The sequence below is a fragment of the Erithacus rubecula genome, assembly GCF_903797595.1.
Source record: "Erithacus rubecula genome assembly, chromosome: 6".
In the NCBI taxonomy this organism is placed as follows: Eukaryota; Metazoa; Chordata; class Aves; order Passeriformes; family Muscicapidae; genus Erithacus; species Erithacus rubecula.
This window is the reverse complement of record NC_136688.1, coordinates 43682048-43709904: the sequence shown is the minus strand read 5'-3', so window position 1 is coordinate 43709904 and position 27857 is coordinate 43682048. Positions and strand designations below refer to the sequence as shown.

General features: G+C 34.3%; 1 protein-coding gene across 4 annotated transcripts in view; it reads left to right on the top strand.

Annotated features, from left to right (window-relative positions):
• Window positions 1-27857, top strand: part of EML5 (EMAP like 5) — a 98598-nt gene that overhangs the window by 48177 nt on the left and 22564 nt on the right. For 2 of the 4 annotated variants that reach the window (XM_079308121.1, XM_079308120.1), the window contains exons 16-30: window positions 976-1069; window positions 2697-2797; window positions 4728-4930; window positions 6012-6123; window positions 7068-7195; window positions 8717-8858; window positions 10617-10769; window positions 11567-11698; window positions 12952-13040; window positions 13762-13938; window positions 14778-14979; window positions 16477-16603; window positions 25254-25332; window positions 26362-26491; window positions 27173-27271. In XM_079308121.1, the coding sequence (XP_079164247.1) occupies window positions 976-1069; window positions 2697-2797; window positions 4728-4930; window positions 6012-6123; window positions 7068-7195; window positions 8717-8858; window positions 10617-10769; window positions 11567-11698; window positions 12952-13040; window positions 13762-13938; window positions 14778-14979; window positions 16477-16603; window positions 25254-25332; window positions 26362-26491; window positions 27173-27271 (1968 nt within the window). Of the gene's footprint in view, window positions 1-975; window positions 1070-2696; window positions 2798-4727; window positions 4931-6011; window positions 6124-7067; window positions 7196-8716; window positions 8859-10616; window positions 10770-11566; window positions 11699-12951; window positions 13041-13761; window positions 13939-14777; window positions 14980-16476; window positions 16604-25240; window positions 25333-26361; window positions 26492-27172; window positions 27272-27857 lie in introns of those variants that run through there. The other 2 variants (XM_079308122.1, XR_013774557.1) reach the window with 2 other exon arrangements.

Here is a 27857-nt window from a genome sequence, read left to right as displayed (position 1 = left end):
TTCAGAATTTCTGTTGGTTGTACTAGGCAGGTGCACAGATCTGGAGTTTTGTGTCTGCTTTACAGCAGTGTAAGAAGCTTTTTGGAGCAAATTGATCTGGCCTGCAATTTTTTCTTTTTTAAATGAAATCCTGAAAGCCATGTGGGTAGCATACTGATAGATTCAGGAAGTCCAGTCAGGGAGTTGTCTGGTCAGAAACACAGACTCTCTCTCCACCTTAAACTAACATAAGACTATCAGTTAAATCCCTTGAGATTTTTATACTCCCTACATTTAATTCCTGTACCAATATTAAAATTCCTCTGCTCCACTAGCTTCTATTAAGTCTCTAGTTGTTTGTATTTACTGGATAAGATCTCTGAACTCGCAGTGAAGATGTGTGATCACAAAGATGAATGATTTGTGGTCTTTGATGCTTCTTCCTTTTGTTCTCCTTTTTCAATGTATGAGTCTAATTTCTCAAATTCTGGCATGGATATTTAGCAATTCCAAAAATGTGTACATGTCAGATCTTGAGTGAACACAAACAGCTTGTTGAAGATTGATGTGAAATGTGTGTCAAGACTTTTCTAAAACTTCATTGTACTACTAAGCTTAAGGGCATTTCATAAATTTCATGGTATGGCTTCAGTGCTTTCCTGTTCAGGAATGAACAGAGATTTTCAGACTGAACGTAAAATTTTCACAAGAACAACATTTTTGTGCAACTATGTGAGCAGCTAACTGAACAAGGGGTTTGATATGAACAGAGAGCACCTAAGTTCAAATTTTAGACAGGAAAATTTGAAGTCCTGCACTTCATCAAAGTTTAAAAGCAAAAAGAAGGAAAAACATGCCTCTAAAAACATCATATGCTTATTTACTTGTTTTTATGTTCTTATAATATTTGTGAAGTTGTAATATTTTTAATATGGCTTCTTGTTATTGCAACATAGTTATCTATCTACTCTCTTAATAATAAATTTGTTATTCTAGCGGATGGGAAACGATTGGCTTCTGTTGGAATAGATGACAACCACACTATTGTACTCTGGGACTGGAAGAAGGGAGAAAAGCTTTCAGCAGTAAGGTAGAAATTTAACTATATTTTAAAATCTGTACCTAGATTTACTATCAAATGACAGTAAGAAAAACATATTCATTAAAGAAAGAGAGTTCTCTAATAAATGAGCAATTTCTATTATGCGACTGATGCAGGCAATAATATTTATGTCATGTTAACAACTATCAGTGGAAGAAGTAAATGAAGGTCTGATAGTCAATAAGAACTATTACAGTGACTGCTCAACTGATAAAGAAAGATGACATAGAAGACATTGCTGTGTTCTGAAATATTTTCCTTAAAACTCTATACACTTCTGTTTACCCTCTTAAAGATGGTGAGATATAGTATGTTCAGATTTTTTTAATTAGAGGCCACACCTTTCTGGGGTATTCATTTGCAGTTGTTTTGCAGAGTTCTTTATTCTTCAGGGTTCTTTCCTTTTCCATTCTGAGTCCTGACCAGACTAATCTAATTTTAGAGCAATGATGTGAGTGGGTTTTGTCCCATTCTGTCTGGATTCAGTGCTTATACTCTAAACATTGTTCTAGGTAAATTTTAAAAAGATTTATTACTTTCTGCAGTAGAATTAAAAAAGTGTCAGCTTCCCTTTCATCCCTTTCATCATAAGTCATTATTGCTCTTTAATTTCATTCTCTCTCATTTTATTTTTAAACACATGTTGAATTTCTTATCTGCTGAAGAAAGAAAATTCTGAATAGATGATGTAGATAATAAACAGTTACTTGGCAAAAGCCCTGTTATCTTGGCTTCTCTGAAGGCATTTGTCTGCCATTCACCTAATATTTTTTTGCTTGTTTCTGCCACCCACAAGAAGGAATTGATTAGAATTTTTGAGACAGCATCTATACTTTGAAGATGACTGTGAGTTTGGAAAGAAGCTATTTCATGCTTTCAGCCACTAGTTCATCAAGTGGTCTGAAAGGACAGAAAAGAAAAGATTACTGCCACTTCTGAACAAGGAGCAAAAATTAGGGACTGGAGGCTCTTCTGCATTTTAAGTAAAGAAAAACAACCTGTAAAGATTGCTTTGCATAGATAGCAAACAGTCAAAAGCTGTTTTTCAACCTGTAGGACTGAAGTAAAGCATTAGTTTTATAGAAGCATTGTAAGAAATCTAAAACACAAGAGGTTTTAATATTTTTAGAACCAACTAATTTCCATCAAAGTTGTAACAGCAGCATAAATTTTTTTTCTAACAGAACCAGAAAAATCAGCTAAATGGTGAATGACAATGGCAGTTTGTTTTCAAAATATGTGAATTTAAAATAGGATTTGTGGCTTTACTCCTTTGAGTGTCATTATGAGGTGTCAAAGATCTAAATGCCATATACACAAACTTAATGCAAATATATTTTATTTTGCAAAGGAAATGCCTTCTAGTGCCTCTTTGAATAATATAGTTACTCACCTGTCTTGGAAACTGAAGGCTAATGAAAATAGAACAGGACTCAGTATGTTACTTCTTTAGCTTTTTACTTCCTCGTAAACTATCAGTAATAATTTGAAAGTAAATTTTAGCAAGATAGAGAAGATATACATAAAAATAAAAAAATCAAAAACAACCCTCCCACATCTATTTAAAAATATTAGGAGTTATACTTTTATTAAATTATTTTGCTTTGTATTTCAGGGGAAGCAAAGATAAGATTTTTGTTGTTAAGATTAATCCTTACATGCCTGATAAGTTGATTACAGTTGGAATTAAACACATGAAATTCTGGCGGAGAGCAGGTAAGAACACTTTTCAGAATTAGAGCATTTTCAGTTGCTGACAGTATAACTATTGTATCATTTACTAAATGTTTCATGCATGAAAGGCAAATGTTTTCTCTGTATATCTCTTTGTTAGTGTTGCCCTAGCAGTAATAATGTTAATTGGCATTATGGCAGTAGTGGAAATTCTTTTTAAGATCATCTGGCATGGAGCTAGAGCTACGTAAGTAGAAAATACCCTGCAATTTCTACTGTCTGTTTTTATATCTAGTAATAATATAGCATATCTGAAAATTTTACAGTTCTGCTCTAAAATCATAGAACAGTTTTTGGAAGAAGAACATTTACAGCACATATGCTGTAAAAAGGCACAAGTATAAATAATATTAAGGTTATAAAAAATTCACATACAAAATTCAGGCAAAGTACTTGAAGAGGACACATGTGCCAGTTGAGAGCTCTTTGTCTAGATACCTCTGTTGATCTTGAAAATAAAAACCAAGGTTAATTCTGCTTGAGAAATTTTGAACAGTGAAAAACCCATTCCCTGATACTTGTGTGAACATTGTTTCACACCTCATATCATATATAAAGACATATGAGCTACAGAAGAGTAACTTATCTACTAAGAATGTTTTAATTATTCATGCAGAATTTATGCACAGTAACTGACATGAATCCTGATAAAGATTAATTGTGTAGAGGAAACTGTGATCAAAAAAATTATACTGTTTTTCTCAGTTCTAGCTCCAATAGAAATTAATCAAGATTGCCTGAAAGCAAGGTGTTGAAGTCTACATAAATTAGTAATTTTCTCAATTGAAATTCTATCTGTAGAAAGAACAAAGTGTCTCAGAATATTTACTAAGAGAGCTACTATAAATTTTTCAGAAATAAATCCTAACTATGATAAAACCTTGGAAATGGTGGTTTTGAAGAAAGAAAAGTAATGGTTTAAGATGCTGCTTTACTCTCTGGCACTGCTCAGCCAGAGGAATCAGATTCTTCTGATGCTGCAGCCCCTCTGTGTGAAGCATCAATGGCACACTGGTGAGGCAGTCACCCCCCAGAAAACACATCCAGTATTTGTGTGAGGAGCAGAGAATCAGGGCACCTGCACCATGCCAGCTTTCTGAAATCTGCAGTAGGGCAGGCACACTTGGTTGAGAAGTGACATGGAGTGCATGCTCTGGACTGGCTTGTCTTCACTGCCTGGTGAGGGCAGAGGGTTCCAACACCTGATGTCTCAGTGCAAGAACAGTACAAAGTGTTAGATCCTGAAGGACTTCTGTGTTATACCACATAAAGTTTCCCTGTTTTATGTCATTGTGATGATATAAATCTGTCTTTCTAGCCAGAAGTTACTGTGTGCTATAACTGCCAAATGATTTTAGATATGAAAGAATTATAAAATTTATATATCTGTAGCATTTCTATTATCCATAGGTTATTATAAGTAACCCTCTAAAATAAAGTTAGAAATCCTCTCACTGAGCATCATGAAAAGAGTGGGATGTGAAGATCTAAATTTTTTTTGTTTCTGGACAATTCATTATTAGTTTCTATGAAATGTGTGTCATAGATGTTCATTTTTTTGTTTAGATGCAAGTTTACAAATACATTTTGTCTTTATATGAGTATATGTGGGTATATATACTTATTCAAATGCAGATTCAAGTAATAAGTTAGGTGGGATCCTTTGGGTTTTGTTTTTTTTGTTTGCTTGGTTTTGGTTTGGTTTTTTGTTTGTTTGGTTGGTTTTGGTTTTTACTGTCGTCAAAGTTGACAAATAATAAAACTTATTTTGTGAGATCTCTTCTCAAACTCATTTTTTTGGGGACCGTTAGAGGACTAAAAGAAAAGGACTTGTTGCTCTGGGTATGGTTATACAGTTCTTGTACTATAGTCCCAAGCAGATGTCTAATGACTTGTTTTTTGTCTGCACCAGGAGGAGGACTAATTGGGAGAAAGGGCTGCATAGGTGCACTGGGAAGAACTGACACAATGATGTGTGCAGTGTATGGCTGGACAGAAGAGATGGCATTCTCTGGAACCTCCACGGGGGATGTGTGTATTTGGAGAGATGTGTTTCTCATAAAAACTGTCAAAGCACATGATGGTCCTGTGTTCAGCATGCACGCATTGGAAAAAGTAAATAAACTGCTCATTGCTTTTTTTTATGTCTGGACAAAAAAGTCTGTGATAAATTTTTTCCCATGTCTTTATTTTCATTATAGAAAAACCTTGTGTGGCCCAGATTCAAAATATTGTTTTATGCATTAGTGCAAAATAGTGTTTATGCAGTCTCTTATTCTTGTTATGTAGCAAACCCTTGTGGTCAGTGATATTCAGTAATTTTCATCACCTCTTACTAAAGAAATAACAGTAACTGATTTAAGTAAGTTCAGTGAAATATATGAGCTTGTGAGATGAAGAAGACCATACTTGTGCTATTTTGTGCTGTAATTACTGTCAACCCATAAATGAATTCAATCTGTAGATCATTAAGCATCTTCTCCAGATTCTTGGCTTCTTTTTTAGCCCAGGAAAGCCTTTAAGCATGTCCTTAAATATGGATGAGTGTTCCAGTTAGATTATTTGTGTCTTTAAGTTTATATGTATGTTGGTGTTTTCCTAGGTTAGACCAAGTCACTCCACCTCCCAATTATTTGTGTTTCAGAAAAGTAGATTGGACAACGTGTTATTCATACTGCAAGAACTGAGTGCTGTGAAGGAAAGAACTAGTGATTTCAGTATTAACCATACCTGTTGCTTTTTAAAATACCTGTGTAAAATTTTTAAAGATAGAATGACAGAAATGTGCATATATTTGGAAAATATAAGTAATCAAAATAAAATGTAACTAATCAAATTTTTAGTACTGAGTCAGGTTTCGTGTAATGCAAAGAAATGCTGAAGGGATATAGAGGCTAAATATCAAGGAAAAACACTATAATATGTTGGTTATCTTATTTTTCTAGAATGGTAAAAATATGCAGGTTAGAACTTCTAAATCCAGCTCATGTACATGCAATGTACAGAACTGTGCTGCCTTCATCAGGAGGAGAAATCATTCATTTTGTTGCTCCTGTTCTTTTCATCTCTAACATCTGTAGCTCTGTGCATTACAGTGTTGTATATGGTCCATTTTCAGTATTGGTAGAAATCACTGAAAAAGTAAGGAAAGATAATAATAAATTGTAACTAGTGGTTTTTACTTCTTTCCTCCCAGGGATTTGTCACTGGAGGAAAGGATGGGGTAGTAGCTCTCTGGGATGATACCTTTGAACGTTGTCTCAAAACCTATGCCATCAAAAGGGCTGCTCTGGCTCCTGGATCCAAAGGTAACACAGACTTCATCCTATGTTTTGTTCCATTTATAAAGTACTTCCTTGAGAAATCTTTATGAAATTGCTTTCTCCAGTAAGAGGAAATCCACATTTCACATAATGAATGCTGAAATACTTTTTTTAAGCTTTATTGATTCTAAATAAGTGATTTTTCTACTGGGACAGGAGTCATGTGTTGTAGGGTCTATTTACACATTTGGTGAGTACAGGTCATAATATTTAATTTACTATTAGCTTAAATTAATTGATCTAACTGTAGGTTTCTTATCATGCAGTTGTTTTCTTGCTTTGTTTTGTTTTTATGTAAGTGACAAAAAAAGCCCATTTTATTTTTGATGGTGAAGTCTGTTACTTGATCTTTTTTGTTTTGGAGAAAGGAAGGAATTCAGAATTGTGGTTAGTTTTGTAAGGTATTAGTAGTTAATTTTCTGTAAATGCATATGTCTTTTGAAATACTTAAAGAACATTTTCATTCCTATTTTTCCTGTTTCTACCAGTTGATCTTAATGCTAATTTACAGTTGTCTGTATTTTCATTCTGGATAGCTTTTTCTCTTCCATCCCCTTCCCTTAAAATTATGTTTGCTGTGTTCTAAAGTACATGATTTGATTTTCAAACATGATGAATGTAAATACTCATTAATGAAAACATTGCAGTCATTCTCATAGTTTGTTTACAAAAAGCTAGAATTGGAGTTACCATAATTGGTAGCAATATACTGTTATTGTTGATGCTTCATATGCATAGAGTCAGACTGATTAAACTTGATATATTGCTAAACCTCCCAAATGAATCCAGACATGTTTCATGCAGGAGTATTTTCACTGTTTATTACTGAGTAGATTTTTCTCCAGTGAGAATGTAATGTGCATTAAGTGGGAAAAATCCTCTTCAAGGCATACTTGAGAATCCAATCATCTAACATCTTAATGTTCTAGGTCTCCTATTAGAAGATAATCCTTCTATACGTGCCATATCATTAGGACATGGTCATATTCTAGTGGGCACAAAGAATGGTGAAATATTGGAGGTGGATAAAAGTGGACCAATAACTCTGCTGGTTCAGGTATGTGTTAAATACCAGTCAGATTTGTCATACCACAAACATGATTTTAATTTTCAAGTAAAACTAAGTTTAATAAGAATGTGCAATAAGAAGCACTTTAACTTCTAATGAAGTTAGTGTGTTACTATGACTTTTAGTTAGATCAGACCATTAATGAGCAAGATAGAACATAGAATTTCTTCACTAGTTTGTTTAATGAGTTCATCCTTCCAAACAGACCAAGATCATAGATCTGTTTTGAAAAATAAGAAAAGTGTGTGAAATAGTGGATCCTCCTCCCAATTCCTTATTAACTTCTCTTGAGTACTAATTACTCTTATTTTCAAAAGTTGTCTCCTTGATGTTTGCTTTGAGATTTTACCTGTAATTATGTAAAAAAAATTTGCCATACCAAACAGGTGCATTTTTTTAAAGCTTGACTACTAAACAGATTTTTACATTGCATCAATATTTTCCTTAATAGTTAAGTAAAAATCTCTGGATTCTCTCCTTTCTGAGTGCAATAGATCAAGGACTGTATTTGTTAAAAGAAAATACTAAAACCTAAGGTAAAGAAAAACCTATTTCACAGAACAGTTTGGGTTGAAAGGGACCTTTAAAGGTCATCTTGTCCAAATTCCCAGCAATAAGCAAGAACATCTTCAAATAGATCAGATTGTTCAGAGCCCCATCTAATCTGACCTTGGAGATTTCTGGGGATGGGGCATTGCAACATCTCTGGACAAGCTCCCCCAGTGTTTTACTGCCCTCATCACAAAAAATTTCTTTCTTTCATCTAGTCTAAATCTATCCTCTTTTACCTTAAACTCATTACCCCTTTTCCTGTCACTGTAAGCCTTACTAAAAGTGTCCCCATATTTCTCATAAGCTGCAACCATACCTCCCTGAAGCCTTCTCCTCTCTAGACTGAGCACCCTCTCCTCTGTCAGCAGAATCCCCTCCTTTGTCCTGCTGGCCACGTTTCTTTTGATGCAGCCCAGGATACAGTTTGCTTTCTGGGTTGCAAGTGCACATTGCCAGCCCGTGTCTGTTGGCCACCAAACCCTCCAAGTTCTCTTCAGGGCTGCTCTAAGTCATGCTCTGCCCAGCCTGTGTTTGTGCTGGGGGCTGCCCTGACCCACCTGCAGGACCCTGAACTTGCTGAGCTTCCTTGCATGGGGGCACCTGCCAGGCCTGTCCAGTCCCTCTGGATGGGATCCCCTCCCTCCAGTGTCTGGAGCACCCCACTGAGCTTAGTGTCACCTGAGTGACATCAAACCTGCTGAGGGTGCACTCAGTCCCACTGTCCAGGCCATTGACATACATGTGTCTGAGGATTACTTTGCAGAAGTTTTCTGTAGAAAAAATTACTATAATTTTGCACAAGTAGCAGAGTGAATTTTTTTCAAGTTCTCTGGTTTTATTCAGATATTTATTATCCTCTAAATAATGCATGTTCTTTTGCTTTTTAACTTTCTTAAATGTATTATTTAACATTTCAATTAAAAATAAAAATAAATCTGATTCATTGTGTTTTTTCAGGGTCACATGGAGGGGGAAGTTTGGGGTCTAGCTACTCATCCTCATTTACCTATTTGTGCCACTGTAAGTGATGACAAAACCTTAAGAATATGGGATTTATCTCCTAGCCATTGTATGTTAGCTGTTCGCAAATTGAAAAAGGGTAAGATGCTTAGTATCAAAAATATTTACTAAAGCAATTGACATTTGCAAGCATTATAAATCTTTTGAAAGGGGGACCTGAAAGCAGAATAAATTCTTCTCTTTTCTCAAATTATTTTGTTAATGCTGTTTTCATTAGTTATGTAGCCCTTAAGCTAATGAATCTGTAAAAAATATTCTGAATTCTCTTCTGAATATTATTTGCAATTGTAATTTATTTAAGTCAGTGAATTAACAATAGAAGTTGAGTCAATTACATAAGTGCTATATTGCTGATAATATTTCAAGGCTTTTTTGAGTCTTTGGGTCTGGAAATTTTTGGAAGAAATATTAAAAGAATTGTTAGCATTTTCTTCTTTGTGAATGTTTGAAGGATCTGGAATGTCAAGAAAAGAATAGTCATAAAATTTTTACTTGTTGTTTAGGTTATAATTAAATTCTATTTTGACAGATGGAAAATCTGTTTTAAATGACATCATATATGGTGATTTTTTTAGAAATAGATGAGACTGGCCCTGACAAGCTTCTAATGCTCTGTATGCTTTGCAAGATAAAGAAATAACAGTAGGTTTTATCTGTCTGGCATTCAACAATGCAGTTTGATTCAAACTGATAATGAAAAGCTTAATTGAAGATGATTTATATTGACAAAGTAAGCTCACATAAGCAGGCATGAAACAAGAAAGTTTCTAGTTGATGAACTCTGTTCAAGTCTTAAAGCTGATATTTCTTAATATTTTTAAAAGTACTTTTGGCAAAAAAAGTCTCTGATGACCATTTGCTGATGAGACACATTTTGAGATGCTTTGGCAATCTTAAGAAGTTTTTGTGTACTGTACAGAAAAAGATGAATACTTCTGCAGACTGAGTAATGGAAGTGAAATAATATCTGTTAATGATAAAAGGCAGGATGCAGTGACTAAGAAAAATGTATGTGTAGGTCAGGAGTAACTTCAAGAGCAGAAGGCTGAGGATGTTGTTGAATGCAGAGTGACAATGTGATACATGTGATAGTGAAGTGTTTTTCCCAAGAAATATTGCAGTATTCATGTAAATGACAAGACAATAATGAGGATATTTTTGGTGCATTTCTCATCTGTGTTCAGCTGAATGCAATTAAACTGAAAGTTGAGAATGGAGAAAGGAATTACAGGATAATGAATGCAAACTTTCTTGTGAAGCCATCCTTATAAAGGATTGCTGTCTACAAGTTAATCAGAGGAACAAATAGTAGGGGAAAATATTTATGTCAACAGAAAATTCTGGCATGAAAATAAATCTATTATAATATGACCATATATAAATTTAAACTGGTAATTAAACTGTTTTTTTAAACAACACCTGGCATGTTTATTGGAAGGATTCTGTGATCAAGTGTCTTATTGTTTGTGATAGAAAATTACAGAATTCTGTGAATCCAGGGGGTCATTTCCAGCTGTGTTCTCCTTACCATAGCAAATGGTAACAAACAGGCAGCACCAGATACAAAGAAGGAGATCAAGTTAAAAATACAGAGACAATAGTGATTAATCTGTATTACTAATGTAGAACAGATGTCAATTAATATGCAAATTCTAAGATTCTGGGCCTGTGTACCTGTTCATATCACAGCTTGGAAATTATTTTGGCAGCATCTGGAAAACTTCCTTGGAAGTTTTATAGTATAAGAATAGCTTTCCTTCACTAAGGGAAAAATAGATCTGAAAGAAGGATAATGGGCTGCAAATGTATCTAAATGCAATTTCTTACTTTCTCATAGGAGGCAGATGTTGCTGCTTTTCTCCTGATGGAAAAGCATTAGCTGTTGGTCTCAATGATGGAAGTTTTTTGATAGTTAATGCAGATACTCTGGAGGATTTGGTCTCTTTCCAGCACAGGAAAGATGTTATTTCAGAAATCAGATTTTCTCCTGGTAAGTGATTTTTTTTAAATGAAAATTTTAATATCAAGTTTGTTAAAGTAAGGCTTGTCACATTTAAGAGAAAAAAGTAGTAAAAATTTGTAGTACTTTAGGTGTAAAAAATAGGTCAGCAAAACTAATACTAACATTTTGAAAGGCCATGATGTGAAGTCCTGTGTTGCTTGTTTAAGGATGAGATTATTGGAATAGTAACCTCCTGAATAAAACAGTAAGTTTTAAATAATGAATATCCAGCAGATCCCCAGGGTTCCACTTTATGAGCTGCATAAGTTTGGCACATCACTGAAGTTACTGTTAGCTAATGAGAATATTTGAAACTGATGTGTCAGAAACTTCTGAAAACTTTTTTTCTTATTTTTCCCCCCTTAGCACTCCTACTGGGGCTCTGGTTTTTTCCAACATTATAGCTCGTATTTTAGGAACTCAAAATGCATAGCCTACTTCAGTTAAAATACTCATTTGTTGGAAAAATTGGATGCAAATTACTGATACCAATTCTCATACAGCCTTACTTTCTGCTTTGCTAAGCCCTACCATTCTCTGAATGCCATAAATGCTTTAAATTTCACAAATGGTTTTTATTGTTTGAAAATGTAATGATATCATAGTTGTGTGTTTCATGCTGATTATGTGGTATGAAAATCAGTTTGTCAGGGAAAATCTATAAATTAGCAAGCTGATGTCAAAGAATTTCAAGTTGCACATAGCTGAATTCCAGAACTTGTGTTTAGCATGCTGAGCACTAAAATTTTTTGAAAATGTTTTGTGTTTGTACTGATGTGTTTTAGGGGCTGGAAAGTACTTAGCTGTGGCATCCTGTGACAACTTTGTAGATATTTACAATGTAATGAGCAGTAAAAGAGTAGGAATCTGCAAGGGAGCCTCCAGCTATATCACACACATGGACTGGGACATAAGAGGTAAGCAGTATTCATTGTAAAAATGCACTGGAAGATTGATGACATTACAGACCAAGGAAGTACATGTATAGTATGGATTTGTGGTGTCACTGGCAGATTTGATTCTTTATCTTACAAATATGCTCTCATAGCATCTGAATAAATATTAAACCCATGATTTTTACTGCTGCATACATAATTTCAAGTAAAATGGTTTGTCTCTATAGATCAGTTTGTTTGGATTTTAAAAAAATCTTTCCTGTTAATAATTTGACTTCACAAGGGCAGTTAGTGACAGAACAAGGAGGAAGGGCCTTAGGCTGAAGGAGGTTAGATAGTAGGAAGAAATTCTTTACTGCAAGTGTGGTGATGACTGGCAATGGCTGCTCAGAGAGGTTGTGGATGCCCCATCCCTGAAGGGGGTCAAGGCCAGGCTGGATGAGGCTCTGAGCAACCTGGTCTATTGGCAGGGAGTTGGAACTAGATGTCCCTTTCAAGCTCAAACATTCTATAATTCTATGTTTCTACTCCTTTAATAATATACTGCACGATGTAGGTTGTATCTGTAGTTCAGGAATATGTATCCTTGTTGTTACTCTTAGCAGAAAGACTGGATTTCTTGAGTTCCAGGACATTAATATGTGATTAATTGAAATACTAATTTAGTCCTGTTTCATTAAGAAACAAGGCTGTGCAATTGTGCAATATATTAGTTCACGTTCTTATTCCTCTTCATAATCACTTTTGAAACAGTCTGATTTATTTTGAGAGAGTGTTGTAGGTTAGCTTCCTTTGAGAATTTTGTAAAGGAGGACTACAGAAACATTGAGAGAACTTCTCTCAGAAATAAAGTTGTATAAAGGTGCAAACAAGTCACCTGCTTGGGATCAGCTGGTGCCCAGGCAGCATATGTGCTTCTCCATCCCAAGAGCACATGCATCAATAGCCAGTTACCACAAACCAGCTTTGAACTACACCCAGTACATTTTCCTACCATCTGATGGGACAGCCATGATAAGGAGAGAAAAGTGATGCTTTGGTACAGTTTTCAAGGAGAGGAGAAAGGGTTGTGAATGCAGGGGTCAAAGGACTTAGGTCTCTTTAGATCCTACTTCCATTATCCATTATTTATGTGTGCATTTTTTTTCCAGTAAAAACTAATAATTTATGCAATGCTGTTAGCAATAAAAAATTCAAACTAACTGTTCTTTTTTTCTTCTGTAAAATGGAATCTTCTGTGTTAACATACAATATGTATGTCATATGTTTTGTAGGAAAACTTTTGCAAGTCAACACTGGTGCTAAAGAGCAGTTGTTTTTTGAAGCCCCTCGGGGGAAAAAACAGACTATTCCAAGTTTGGAGGTAAGGAACTGTACTGCCTTCTTAACTTGTTTGCAAATTAGAGTTATGATGCAGCCTATCTATACACATAAAGGGAATGATATATAAAACTGTAATTTTAAACTTCTAAGATTATAAAATATGTAGGGGATTTCACATTTTGCTCTTCTATTAAGAAATAGACATTTGGCTGACTTAGTCATGAAAATGCTACTAGACTTCTGCATATCTTTTCTGGTACCTAAACACCTTTGAAAACCTATTGAAGATTACTTAACTCTAACCTTGCTGGGAAATACCTCACATTTGTCTTTATATAACAATGTAATACAGTTTACATAATACATATAGGCAAGAGTAGTATATTATAGCTATAATGTTCTGTTTTCTCAGATATAGAGCACTGTTATAGGGCAGAAAGCAAAAATGGATAATTTCCAAATGATATTTTCCATGGTATTGAAATGCAGTTTTGGAAAATATGATTTGTTTTCTTTAGCCTGGAAGGGCAGCTAAGGTAAAAATTTTCAAAATGCTTCTTTATGTTTTGGAAATGAAAGCTCATAGAGGTAAAATTGAAGATGTCAGATGAAATTCTGAATGGAAAATTAAGTGATTAACATATTAAAGTACTATCTTTCAGATGTGATGTATCTTTCAGTGCAAGGACTTTTTTCTGGAACTGTATAAGGAAGAAAAATGCCTAAGAAGTATGCTCTGTCTCAAATGGGTTGTTTTTCAGGTAGAAAAGATTGGCTGGGCATCATGGACAAGTGTTTTGGGCTCTTGCTGTGAAGGGATCTGGCCAATAATTGGTGAAGTCACAGATGTAACTGCTTCATGCCTCACTAGTGATAGTAAAGTATTGGCCACAGGAGATGATTTTGGATTTGTGAAACTGTTTCGATACCCTGCTAAAGTAAGTAATTTGCAGCTGTTTATGGAAAATATTTATTAATAAATCTGCCTTTTCAAAACTGTGAAAATTCATCCCTCAGAAGAAAATAATGCTTTTATATTTTTTTCATTGTGATCAAAGAAAGCATTCAGTATCACATTGCATTTTGCAGTGCATTAAACTTGTAATTTGTAAGAATGATCCTTCCAGGTCAGACTGTAGAGCCTGTTGCTGACTGTGGAAAAAGAATAGGAAAAACTTTAGAAATGACAATGCTTTGGAAGACAATGAACATATCTTTCTGACCTAGATTTCATTAGTGATTTTAAGGACCTTCATTCTGTCCAATATTAGTTATTTTTTTTCTAAGATGGAGACCTTTGATATTATTAAATCATGCATCATAGGAAAGCCATTCCAGAAGCACGTTGTATTTTTACTGCTCTTCAAGTACCTCAAGCTTTCCTGTATATTTGGTGGTAAATGTGTCTTCAGTTTTGAAATGTTGCCACGCTAAGGATGGTAACAGTGCACAAGTACTGACTCAAAATATTCTCTGTGAATTTTATTCCAACTCAGTTGGATTATTGTCTCACTTAGGAAAAGTGGTCCAGTGTTTATTGCTAGAATCTGTTTATAAGCTAACTCTTTCATGCTTGATATGAAGATAAGGTTAACATTTCATGAGGTTGCTATAGGGGGAACACTTGGCAAATCATGTGTTACAATCTTACGAAATACAAAACAGCTGAAGCATGAACTGTAAAGAAGTTACGATGATGTCATTGTGCACTGACAACTTATTTCAGTTTCATCTAGCAGACTGGATAAATTTGCTCCTTGCCTTTTCCCCTTCTTAGGGAAAGTTTGGAAAATTTAAGAGGTATGTTGCTCACAGTACCCACGTGACAAACGTCCGCTGGACCTACGATGACAGTTTGCTGGTCACTGTTGGAGGAGCAGACACCTCCTTGATGCTGTGGACTTATGAGATGGAAGGACACAGGGACAGCAGGCAGTGTGACAGTGAGGAGTCTGATCTGGATTCTGAAGAAGATGGAGGTCAGTAATAGTTTGTACAACTTGCTGGATTGTGCTATTTCAAGAAGACTTTATTAATGGAAAATTGAAAATTTAGAAGTAATTCATGGGTAGTTAGTATCTTAAGTAACAAATGCTCTTCAAAAATCTTAAATAAAATTTAGTTTTGGGGCAAGGAATGATAAACTGCTGTGAAGAAAATGATAATAAAGTGTTTGGGTTACTGCTTTGAGTCAGAGTACATAAAGAGACTCTTGGTATCTTCTAAATAAAAAATACCAAATATCAATTATACATAGCTACCCAAAATCTTTATTTAAAATAAAACAATCACAGTTTAAATTTGGTCACTAATTCTAAAGAAATTATATTGAAATCTGTATCATGTGAGATCATAACATGGAAGCATAGGAGACTGAAATAGGCTGATGTTTATATATCTATCTCAAGGTCACAATATCAGCAGTTCTGGAGTGTTCATTCTATTTTGTAGCATTAACTTCTGCTGTTTTTTCCAAACTTATGTTTTCTTTTTCATGTTATGATTCCATGGGTTTATGAGCCTTCTGACTTGTTTTCTCCCAAGTGTGTTTCTTCCTCATTATCAATTGCTCAGGGCATTTTTAAACTGTCACTGCTACTCATTAAATAATTCCATGTGATAAATTAACTTCAGCTGTCACTGAAACATAATAAATGACCAAAGAAACACATTAAATATTATAGACATATTAAACATTCATTGGAAAAGCATTTTTAATCACTTTCTTCTTAAAAGTACTGAAGAATGCTTCCACAAAGTAATTTAATTGCCTATAGGAGGATTTGTCTGCTTTAACTTTAGTAAAAAATTCTTCAGAAAATCTTCAGTTTCTGTTCAGCCTCTGCTTGAGACCTGTTAGAACATCTTACCTTTATAATCTTCCCTAGTCTCTGCTGCTTTACACAGAACCTTCTTAAGCTATGTGTTCAAAAGTACTCTAAAACAGAGTGAGGGCTTTGAACATTTCCAAGAAATGACATTGCCATCATTACCCACAAAAGTTTCTCTTGGTCCTATTAATTTCAGTTAAAGTTAAGAACTATTCACCATCACATTGTTGGCATTAGTAATTTCTATCTTTGAAAAAAACCAAAATAATGGAGAGTAAATAACAATCTTGTCACAACTTACCTTTTCCAATATGTTTATTTTACTGTAGTAAACATCATCTTGATGTGCCTTACTGTAGTTAAGGCTAGCTAACTTAGCAGAATGGAGAAGATTTTAAAGTACCTTGACTCTTAAATAGCTTTTTTACCACAAAGATATTGTTGGGAATTCTTTTTCTTTGAATGTCTTTTATTAACAATGTTCATGATTCCCAGCTACTTTATTTCTGTTGTGTATTTATATTACTAATAATCCATGCTATAATTGTTTTTGTAATCTAATACATTGTTGAAATCTGCACAAATTAAGATTAAATTGTTCTTAAATTGTACCTTATTTTGGTTTGATACCTCTGATTTTGTTAGGTTATGACAGTGATGTGACAAGGGAAAATGAAATTAATTACACCATCAAAGCCTTATCAACAAACATTAGACCAATGTTTGGAATTAAGCCTCACCTGCAACAAAAGGAGCCAACCTTAGATGAAAGGTAATTACTAAATTACAATTCTACCCAAGAAATCAACGTGCAAAAGTAATAGTAGAACAAAATTATATTGGAATATATAATTCTTAACTTAAAACTGTATGTATAAAAATAATCTAAATGCTTTTTTTGAAGAAAAAAAAGGTGACCCAAAGGACTAGGCTGTATCTATTTTCAGAGAGCACAAAATCTACAAACTATGTATGCATATTTTTATTTTATTGAGATGATTGAGTTGTTATTTGCTGGTATTTAATAATATGGTTTTATTGAAACTTCAATACTGACTATAGGCATGAGCCTATTTGAATGTTTTATTGAAGAACAGCTCTCTGTTTTTTGGTTCTGCCAACAAACTGCTCTGATAAATCCAGCTCTAATTGCTCCTTGCATTGCTTCAGTCTCCACGTAACTTCTGCCTTTCTTTGAAAAATTATTTCCACAGTGATTCTGCAGTTTTTATTAATGAATCTTGGAAAATGAAGTTGTATGTTTTGCAGTGTTAGTTTTGTATCTTGGTTCACTGTTGTATGCTTTGGAAGAGAATGGGATGGGGAGCAGACTGCAATAAACCCAGAAGATAAACTAGATGCAAAATAACAAAAGCAATTTATAACATCTAGAACATTATCTGTTGTAGAATTTGCAGCTTAGCATGGAACCCTGAAAGTTGTTTGTTGTCCACAAAATCGATGTGGACAGTATATGTGAGGAGGAAGGAAGGAGGGATTCCTAATACACAGTTGGGGAAGGCTGATACTAAAGAGAGGGAAGTGAGAAAAACAACAGGGTGTAAGGACATGGTGAAATAGGAGAGTAGGAAGTTCTGCAGGAATGTGAGGAGTTCTGTGGCAATGCTCATGTCTCCAGTGTGAAGCTGGACAGGTTTGGGATAGCCTTGTTGAGAAATGCAGTGTGACTTTTGTGGAAGTTTCATATCATCTTTTGTTTTTAAGTTGTGTTGCTGTAGGAGAGGGAAGGATGTCTGTGTATAAAGCTGTGGTTCCCTGTCTTGCATTTATGAGAAATAGTCTTTCTCTTTTTTAATTAGATGTATTTGATGTGGAAATCAAAAAGAAATAATGTGCACGTATGAAAGCTTTGATTAAAGATTTTTTTTTTTCTTTTTAATGAAATTGTAAAACTTTTGTGTTTCTTTTAATAACTCTATCTGGAAGTTGAATGAATTGTATTTTTCAGTTTCAGATAAATTACTAAGAGAATTATTTCTGTAGTAAGGTAATTAAATTGTGATTCACAATGCAAAAATAAAAACCATAAAATAATTCCATTGCCTGCATTGTTGAAAAGTTTGTGGCCCTAAAACTTGAAAGAATTTTTTTTTTTGTGAAAAATAAAACCAGACTGTGGTTACTGTATGTATTTTAATTTCTGTTCTGATGTTAATATTGTGTAGGATTGGTAAATGTTTTAGAAAATGTTTTAGTCTACTGTCATGGATACTAATTTTAATTTTATTTTTATGACTCTTTATTTTTGCTTCGTATGAAGGCAGGGGGTAGTAAGGTAAGTTCATGTACATGAAGTCCAAGATTAAATATTTTAATAACTTATAATGCTTGGGAAAGTGGCTACAATTTGCAACAGAAGTGGGGATTTACCTCTTTACTATTAAGCAGTAGCTGTTAATGAGTAAAAAAAGGTTAAGGGATGAAACATAAGTGCAGATCCCACTCTGAGTTGACATGAGTGAACACTGGAGTATTTGGGGCGAGGTGATTTCCTCAATACTTTTGAGTGGCTAAGGAATAGCTTGGCTTCCATTTCTGAGTCAGAGAGCTTGCCTAAGTATTTATGGCAATCTGTAGCACACGGCGCCTGAGTGTGACACACACACGGCATCCCAGTGTGACACACACACACACTGTTGTAAGTGTTGCTGTCGAGGTCCAGCCCTGCAGTGTGCAGTGTGTGCAGTGCAGTGATCCCTGCACAGGTGCCTGTGCTGCTCTGTGAGCAGCCCCATGCTGGAGGCAATGCAGGTTCAGATTGAAGGGGCTGTCTCTGCCTTGCCAGGGCACCCGTTCTGCCCGAGGCTCTGAGCTGCTGGCTGCACAGGGTGTTCACAGGGCAGTGCCCTGTGTGCCTGCCTGCACTAGGTTATGAACTTCTGCACCTGCTCCAGTTAGAATATATGCATATGCAGCAACATGGTGTTAAATTTGCAGCACAGCAGATCCTTAGGCTGTTAGGCCCCTTTCAAACTCATAGGCTGAGTTCCCTCCATGACTAGAACCCAAGAATTCATTCATATTCAGTTGGTCTGGGGTTAGCTTGCAGTGTTAAATGCCAGCTCTGCTAATGATATAGTATTCTCTAGCAGTGAAATTACCATGTTACATCACTGAAATTGGAATATTTATTTTAACTTCTATTGGAATCACAAAATAACACTGCTGTGAGGCAGCACTTAGGTCTGTAATTTGAATTATTTATCATTTCTGAATAATAATGTTTATAGATAATATTTTTATGTGAAAAGATGTGTACTGTGTGTCTAATTTGGTTGTGTAACAGCATAATGGATACTCAACAGCACAAAATGCATATGAAAACTGTTTCTATCTTTTACTAAGAGTTCTTTCCTAGTATGATTTTGTACTAGGTAAGTTACTCTGAAAAACGTCCCATAATGATTGATTTTGAAAACACTTGACTCAGCTGCTCCCTGAACTGAACAGCACTGATGGCTAGGAGATGCCTCTGGAGAATAATGCTCCATTCTTATTCTATTCTTACACTCCCTGGAGAGCAGACTCCCTATTTGTGACTGTGAGAGGGGAAGTGCTGTAATTAATGTACCCTGCAGAAGAATGGCTGTACCAAGAGATCTCAAAACTAAACAACCAGGAATTTCAGTTTAGATTTTTCATAAGTTTTAAAGACTTGCAAGCAGATGAAACCATTACTTAGTCCATGTGCTGAGATCACTTGCATGAAAAGATGATCCCAGCAGCTTATATATTTTGAAAGTTATTTTGGTGTTCTGAATACACTCCCAGATATAATTCAAAACCAGGTGTTATGGCAAAACTGCCTCTGATTTTATGTAGTTATTTATATTTTTAATTGAGGATTTTTTTGTGTGTAAAGGGATATATAGACAGAATCAAAAAAAGATCCTTGTGTATTCAAAATGGGAAGGAAACTAAACTACTAGTATTTAAAACTAGTCCCTTACAGATTGAGAAGTGAAGAATTCTTTCTGTATCCAATACAGACAGTAAATAAATTTAAATTGTGCTTCCAAGGGAGTGACAGAGGAAGGAAACTATTGAAATGAAACATTTTTAATCCAAAGGTCACAAATATCACCTTGTAATTGCCACTGAAGGAGAAATTCTGAGATTTTATACAGACATCTTCTATATATGTTTTCGATAAATGAGCAGAATGCAATTTTTCTGTTTGCCAGTCTAGTGATTTGGGATATGAATGTAAATAATACAAATTCCAGAGCTCTTTTTGTAAAAAATCATTTTTATCTTATACTTTCATTCTATCAACTTGTGTGATTTGGGAGTGGGGAGAAGCCAGGTGTCAAAATGAAAACTATAGCAATGGACTTTGCACTATCAGCTTTTCTCTCTGTTTACCATATTTGCAGAATAAATTAGATTATATGAAAGTTTAAATTTAACATTAACTTTAAAAAACCACCCAGTTCTAGAAAACAGGGCTTTTTGAAGCCAACCTTTTTGCCCATTGGAATGTACATTAGTGCAGGGCATTAACCTTAGGTCTGAAAACCCTGACATTTCAGACTTCCTTCTTTCCAATCATAAATTTAGTTATTATTAGTTACTTATATTACAAAATGTAGACTGGAACAACATGATGGAAAAGAAGGGTCTCCCTTTACCAGTTTGAGGTAATTATTTTTTCCACTCAGATGTGAGCTAAAACCCATGTCTTTGAAGAATTGAAAAAGCCAGTTACCAAAGTATCAAGGTTTAACAAAAAAATCTCAATTTTGAGTGAAAGAAAAAAAGAAAAAACCTATTCACTTTGCAACAAAAAAGGAAATATCTTGAGAATGTCTTGATTGCATGGCCCAGTGATGAGATTTGGAAGATTTGCATTTGGTTTATTATCTGTGTAGATTGGTTTTATCAACAGAATCCAAGTAATCCTTGCTTTACCGTGAAAAATATCTGAAGGTACTTGAATTTTGTACTCCTTGAAGAATTGCGTGCTATTGACTGCAGAACCTGTTCAACCTACATTTGGGTTTTATTGTGGGAAAAGTTTAGCTCTTTCCTATGTGAATAAATAATGCATCAGTCTTGCACTGCAAAATAAAGTTAAAACTAATTAGAAGACATTCAGTAAACCCCATCATTTTCAGTACAGGAAAAAATCAGTCTGTGAATTGTTGAGTAGTTGGCATTGTGCTCTTAATTTTCAGGATTTTTTTTCCCTAAATTATTCTCTGAATTATTTTGCTTAACTTATAAGTGAAAAAAAACCTAGTGTTTACCTTGCCACAGTGAAGTTGCTTAGTGGTTCTTAAAAGAAGAGCTTATTAAATCAGTGGAAGTGTACCAGCCCATCAAACTAATGTAAAGTCCCCATTCATACTACAACTGTTAGGAAATACTCTGTACATGCCCATCTGCTTTAATTATTAATAATGGGTTTTGGCTAGTCAAAGTATAGGAGTTTTCCATCATACATGGCTGAGGAAACCTATGCAGTTCAAAGTATCTTCAATCAACATAAACTGAATTAAGTAGTCATGAAAAAATAGTACTTATCAGTAGTGCTCAGTACACCACATATTCTGATCAGCTGAGATAATTTTATTTTAGTATAAATAAATATATTTTTGTGACTGAACTTGAATATCTGTCTTAAATAGCGAGTTGATTGTTCCATCCATCAGCTTATTTGAAGAGGTTAAAGCTGCACAACATTTCCTTGAGTTATTCAGGTGTTGTGTTTGCTGACTCTAAACACTTGGTATAGTTCAGAGGTTTTTGGTTCTGCTTCTGCTTTATTTCTCTATTTACAGTAAGAGAACACAGGCTCATAATTCCCATTTAAGTGAATGGGAGTTTTCTATACAAGTAGATTTATATAGTCTATGAAGTGAATAATCCCCTTGTAAAAAGAAGTATCCAAACATGGAAGTCAGCAATAATTATCTATATGAACAATTCACTGGCACCTAACTTTTAGCCAAACTTGTATAAGTAATCCTTTTCTCTTTCCCACCTGCTGCTGAAAAGAGGTTCCAGGTAATGCTTTTATTTTTCTATCTAGTCCATCTTTTACTGCCATCTCCCATTTTCTTTAAAAAGCCATCTGTCATGTTGGGTGCCATAGCATGCACCTATCACTCTTCAGAGTATTGCTGTATGAAAAATCTGAAATTTATGTATGTTCATTGTAGTTCTGTTTCATATACTAAGCTAGGTACTGTTTTACCTACCAATATGAACTCCAACTCCATGGGCTGTTATATTTTCCTATGTTTCACAAGTAGTATTTTTCAGTAATATTTATTAAAATATAAAGATTAGCACTCCAGCCCCTTAGTGGACAGCTGTTTCACACATGATGATTTGGCAGTTTCCCCTGACATGTCCAGGTGTACATGTTACTAAATTATTTAAGCATTAGATTCCCTGTATCTGCATTAAGTATAGTGAGTATAAAGTGAGTATAAACTGGCACTTACTGCTCATAGGACACGTGAGAATAACTACAAATAATTTTTGTCAAGAAGCAGAATTTAGAAACTACCAGCCTTCATTATCTTCTGATGGAAACCAGGCCTCTGTAAAGGTTCACCAATGACCTTGAAGAATGTGCCAAGAGGAAATAGAAAGAAGTCCTTCTTACTTTTAAGATTCGTTTATACTTTGTGCTTGCCAACACCTTTTGGGGAGGGCAGTGTAAGACCTTTCATGCTGAAGAGTAGTACAAAATCAATTATAAATAAATTTAAATTTTAAAAAATTAAATAAATTTAAATAAAATCAATTGCTAAGTTCTCTGAAAGTCCTCCTAAGTATGAAATATCATTTTGGTGCCCTACACAGAAAGGGACTTTTTCATTTGTACCAATTACTGTAATTTGCTCTATGAAATCATGCTCAAAATAATACCTGTCTGTTTAAAACAGAAATAAATATTGTAAATCACACTGTTAAAAGTTACCACAGAACTCAAAGAATTAGTGGTAATTTATATATGTCATATAACAGAAAATAATTCTTTGTTCTGTTAGTAACTTTAGATACTCAGTAACAATGAGGAAAATATGGAATGAAATACATCATGCAAAAATGGGTAGTAAAATTTAAGCTATGTCTAAAACTGAACAAAGTATTTTTTTATTTCAGAAACTACTTCAAAATGCTTGTACTCAATTTTTATGGTTTCATAAAAATAAATATTAAAATACATATACCAAATCTATTTTAATTTTGAAAACAAAGTACCAATATTGAGGTATTTATTTCCCTAATGATAGATGGCTGGAACTCTCCTTCCCCATGCTAAAACTGACCCTATCCATATGTGAATTCACCCCAACATATTATTCATGCTCACCTTCCCATCTTTTCCACACAGTTTTTGAGCATGCAGTGAGTTATGCATACAGATATATGACCACTGTGTTGTATATGCCATTAACCACTTTGCTGCACATTACATAGCAAATTAAAAATATTTTCAGCTTTCAGACCTTTAAAAAAGGACTTGGAAAATGTATTCTCATATCCTTCAGCATTCCTGGTTTTGAATGCTCAGGTTGTTATCTTGAAACTTAATTGGGAAGAGAATACATATGTGCTTGTAATTTGTGTTCCAGTTCCACTGCTCTGGATCAAAATAGAATTGGTCATTCCTGGACAGATACTTAGATAAATTGTTTAGGTGGCCTGTGACATAATGCAGCTGAGTAAAAGTTGTCAAGTTTTCCTGACCAAAATGCATCCACTTTATTCTGTTATGTGGCAATGTAGGAATGTAAATGTACTCTGGTGATTGCTTAAGGGTGATACCAACCTGTATTTGTAGCTGTAGAACCTTTAAGTATAGGTGATCTTCTGAAGCAGTTGTAAAATGTGAGGTTGTTTTATCTCTTCTCCCATTCCATCACAAGAGATTAACAGGCAGCAAATGTTACAAAAACACCACTTTTTAGAACCAAGCAGCAGAGGAGTACTCAGTTCCTGTAACAGAAACCTCTGTCAGAACCGTGCCCTTTCAGTTTTTACTGCTTTCATCAAACTTCAAATACTTTCTTCTTCTATATTTAATTTTTTCTCCAATTTTTCCCCTCCAACTCATTTTTTCCTTTTGTGTTTCAGGGACATAAGTGAATTAGGGCCAGGGTAGGAGAGGAGGAAAGACATGAGGTTTGAGTGCTCTGACAAATAGAAGAAGGGCTTTTTATGCTGTGTTTTGATCATTTCTAGAGGAATAGTAATGAGACTCTTGCAGAATTGTCTATGACAAATGATAAATTAAAAATATAAAGTCTTTTGAACATTCTGATGTGAGCTCATTTGTAGTAAAATTAGGGAGGAAAAATGAGGAAATAAATCTAAGAAAATGGTATTTTATTTGAATAACTGAAAAAATGCTTTTCACCTAACCTTCAAAATACACAGTGACCAAACAAATCATATTCTATAATTCTGAGAAAAGACAGTCATTATTTTCAATCAGTCATCACTCAAGAGCAGAGATGAAATTAGAAGTACTTCATACTATAAAGAAATATGAGAGACCTGTTGCTTCATGTTTGATATTGTTGTATTACACTGGCTACTGGATTAAATAATCTGGATATCACTTAATTTAAACATAGAATTTATTTTAAAATTAATTGTTCCTCTTAAAGATCAAGGTTAAATGATTGTTATCACAACCACAAATCCTGTATCTATAGATTCAATAATCAACGTTCCTGCAGATTACTAGGAATAATTGCATATGTTTAATAGATAAAGCTTATTTGTTTGTGTATTTATTTGTATAGGCAGAGTTGAATCTAATGTGAAAGATGTATGGATATTTGTTAAACATAGCTAATTGAGATTTCTTAAATAAATCTGGGCTATTCAGAACACTGGAACATGAGTTATGGCTGTACTCCTGCATTTGCATGGTCTTGGTTTACTTCCACATAAGCTTTGATCAATATCTCATTTCAGTCGATGTAAGAATGAATGGGCAGGTGCATCTGGAGTTGTCTCAAACTATTACAAAAATAGGGAGAGTTAGGGGTTTGCTGGAGGCATGTGGGAACAGGCATTATTAGATTATTCAGGTGAGCCTCTCTTCAGTAAAATTGCTGCAGAGAAGATGAAAGTGCCTTAAAAACGTGGCTTGAAAAAGATAAGAATATTTAAAAGTTCTCAGTCATTTTAAAACGAACTTTCACATTAACCCCATGGATTGCTGAAGAATTGGAGAACCTAGCATATTAAACAAAGGATTTTTAGTTTTTTTCTTCCTTCTTTAACAGAGGTATTTCTTCTAAAGATGAATATGATTGTTAGTGGATAGGCCAGGGCTGTAAGATTTCCCTGTGCAGTGGCAGGTTGGAAGGTACTGTTAGTATGGAATGGGTGACGGACAGCCTTCTCTTATTCACAGTTCTTTATTTCAGACCACCTGTTAGTAGGGCACTGCCACAGCCGGAGAAACTCCAGACAAATAATGTGGGCAAAAAAAAGAGACCCATAGAGGTAAGAAAAATGTTCCTCTCCTCATTTTGTTTTGCCAGAAACTGACACACCTGTGAATAAATTAAATGATTGTTTTATTCTAAATATATCAAAGGTGGAAATAGTGAATAGTGGGTAAATAGCAGAAAAAGCGAGAGAGAATTTTTCTTTTAAATAAAAAAAAAAGACTATATTTCTTTTTTTTTGTTTTGTTTTTTTTTTGTTTTTGCAAATGGAATGAAATATAACTCGATTCTTGGTAATTATGAAACCTTAGAGCTGGCTGTTGAAAGCAGTATGTCTTGTTTAGATAACTGGATTGTTAAAAGGTATTGCTAATAAAATCAAGCATTTTTTTATTCCAATCTTCTTAGAATTTATTTTAAAACTTCATTTTAAACTTATCACTGATAAGAGTTTTAAAAATAATTTTTAAAATTTTATTAATAATGAGTTTAGCTTTGACACCTTTTTTTTTTCATTACATGGCAATTGCAAATAAATTTACCAATTTTTTATTAATCTTAAGTTAAATTTAATCTAATCTTGGAAAATGCAGTTCTTTACAAACCCAAATATTGATTCTGCAAAATATTTGGTGTAGCATAATAAACAGCTTTCTGACATCAGCAGTGTAGAAGTTTTGGGCTCTAATTTAGGTTTCTAATTGCTGGGTAGAATTAAATTGTGGACCAATGTTTGTCATTCTGTTTCTTAATGTCTTCTGTGTTAAAAGAACTTTATTCTTCACTGCACCTTATTTATGTGTGTGTGCTCTTTCAGTGTGTGCATATGTCTGTGTGTGTTCTGTGTGCATTCTGCAGCATCCCCCTGATGTGTGTGAAAGGGTGAACAGATGTGAGTGACAGGAACGAGCTGCTGTGTAAACTGACAGGGGAGCCATGAGCTCAGGTTCTGTTGGCTTGAGATGTTGGTAAACTCCTTTACTACATAAAAGGACATAATTCAAAAATAAAATCTTACAGAAGATTGTAAAGTTCATAACTGCTGTAAGTTTTTAATGTTTGTTGTTGCGACTGTCTTTTTTAGGACCTAATTTTGGAGCTGGTGTTTGGGTATCGAGGGAAGGACTGCAGGAACAATGTGCACTATTTGAATGATGGTGCTGATGTCATTTATCACACTGCATCTATTGGGATCTTGTATAACGTGGCAACAGGTAGGAGAAAACCCACTGGAGGGAAAATGTTTCTTTGCACACATGGAGTTACAGTTTATAAATTAATTTATATAATTTAAATATTGTAAAAGTATGTGGAAAAATATTGTTGTTAAAATTTCAGTCTGTAGAGAATATTCATAATAGCTGCATAAGCAAACAAGTGTACTAAAATGTTCTGGTGACTGAGCTTTAAAGGAAGTAAAGGTTTGGTTTTCTTGGTATTAGCTTTCTGAAATTTGTGTGTTGAAATGATCACAGAAAGTAAAAAAACTGAACAGCGGAGTAATTGTATTTTAATTTTTTTTTCTAAGAATAAGTATTTCTATTTAGTTTACTTTTCAATCATCTCTATCACATACATTCCTTCCCAATAACCCAGTGAGTTTAGATAACTCAGACCTTTAAAAAAGTACACAATGCCATTTTTTTCTGAGATACTTAAGCAACTTGATGTGGAAAACTTGAGGGACTAGTTTGGAGTTACTGAGAGCTGTGTTTTGAAGTCAAGGTAAAAATTTAGGAGTTTCTGTTTTCTGGTTTTACACTTCAAAATGCAACATGACTATAATGCTGTTTTCTATCAAATATTATAAAATTTTCAAACATTAACCATGTCTGTGTGTGTATAAATGCTATAATTAAAGTTGAATTAGGGTTCGATTTTTTTCTTATTTTTAGGCTCTCAGTCATTTTACCAAGAACACAATGATGATATTTTGTGCCTCACTGTGAATCAGCACCCCAAGTTTACCAACATAGTGGCAACTGGCCAAGTAGGTATGTTTGTATTTTTGTGAAAAGGATTAACATAACAGCATGCAATCAGGGCCTTGTAAATTCATGATAAATCACAAAAATATTTGATTATGCTATCTCTGTTTGTATGAGTGTTACTCAGTTACCTGTCCTCTTTGTAGTTTTCTTGAGTGTAATTGAATAAAGTTGACAATAATATTGAGACATGAAAGATTAAACTTCTGTTTGGAGTGTTATCAAAACTATTTTTTCAGAAAACTTAAGCCCCATTAGTCTGGTTGTGTTGAACTATCAGCTTGTATTAGACTTTCCAAAGAGTCATAGCCCTTCCAAAGAAGCTGAACAGAGCTAACTTTCATTTCTTAAAATACATATCAATCTTGTATAGGTTTTAGCTCATCAGGTAGATTTGTAATACTTGCTTGGTGGTTGGGTCTGATATAGTTGTAATATTCCAGGCAGAAGCAAAACCCTAATGGTGTTCCCTGCAGATAAATTGAGATTTAGAGGGAAAACATAGATATATTTCTTAGTGACATTAAGATCTATGAGCTACCAAGTTTAAAAACTAAATAAAATAAAATAAAATTTCCCATTTTGCATTAGT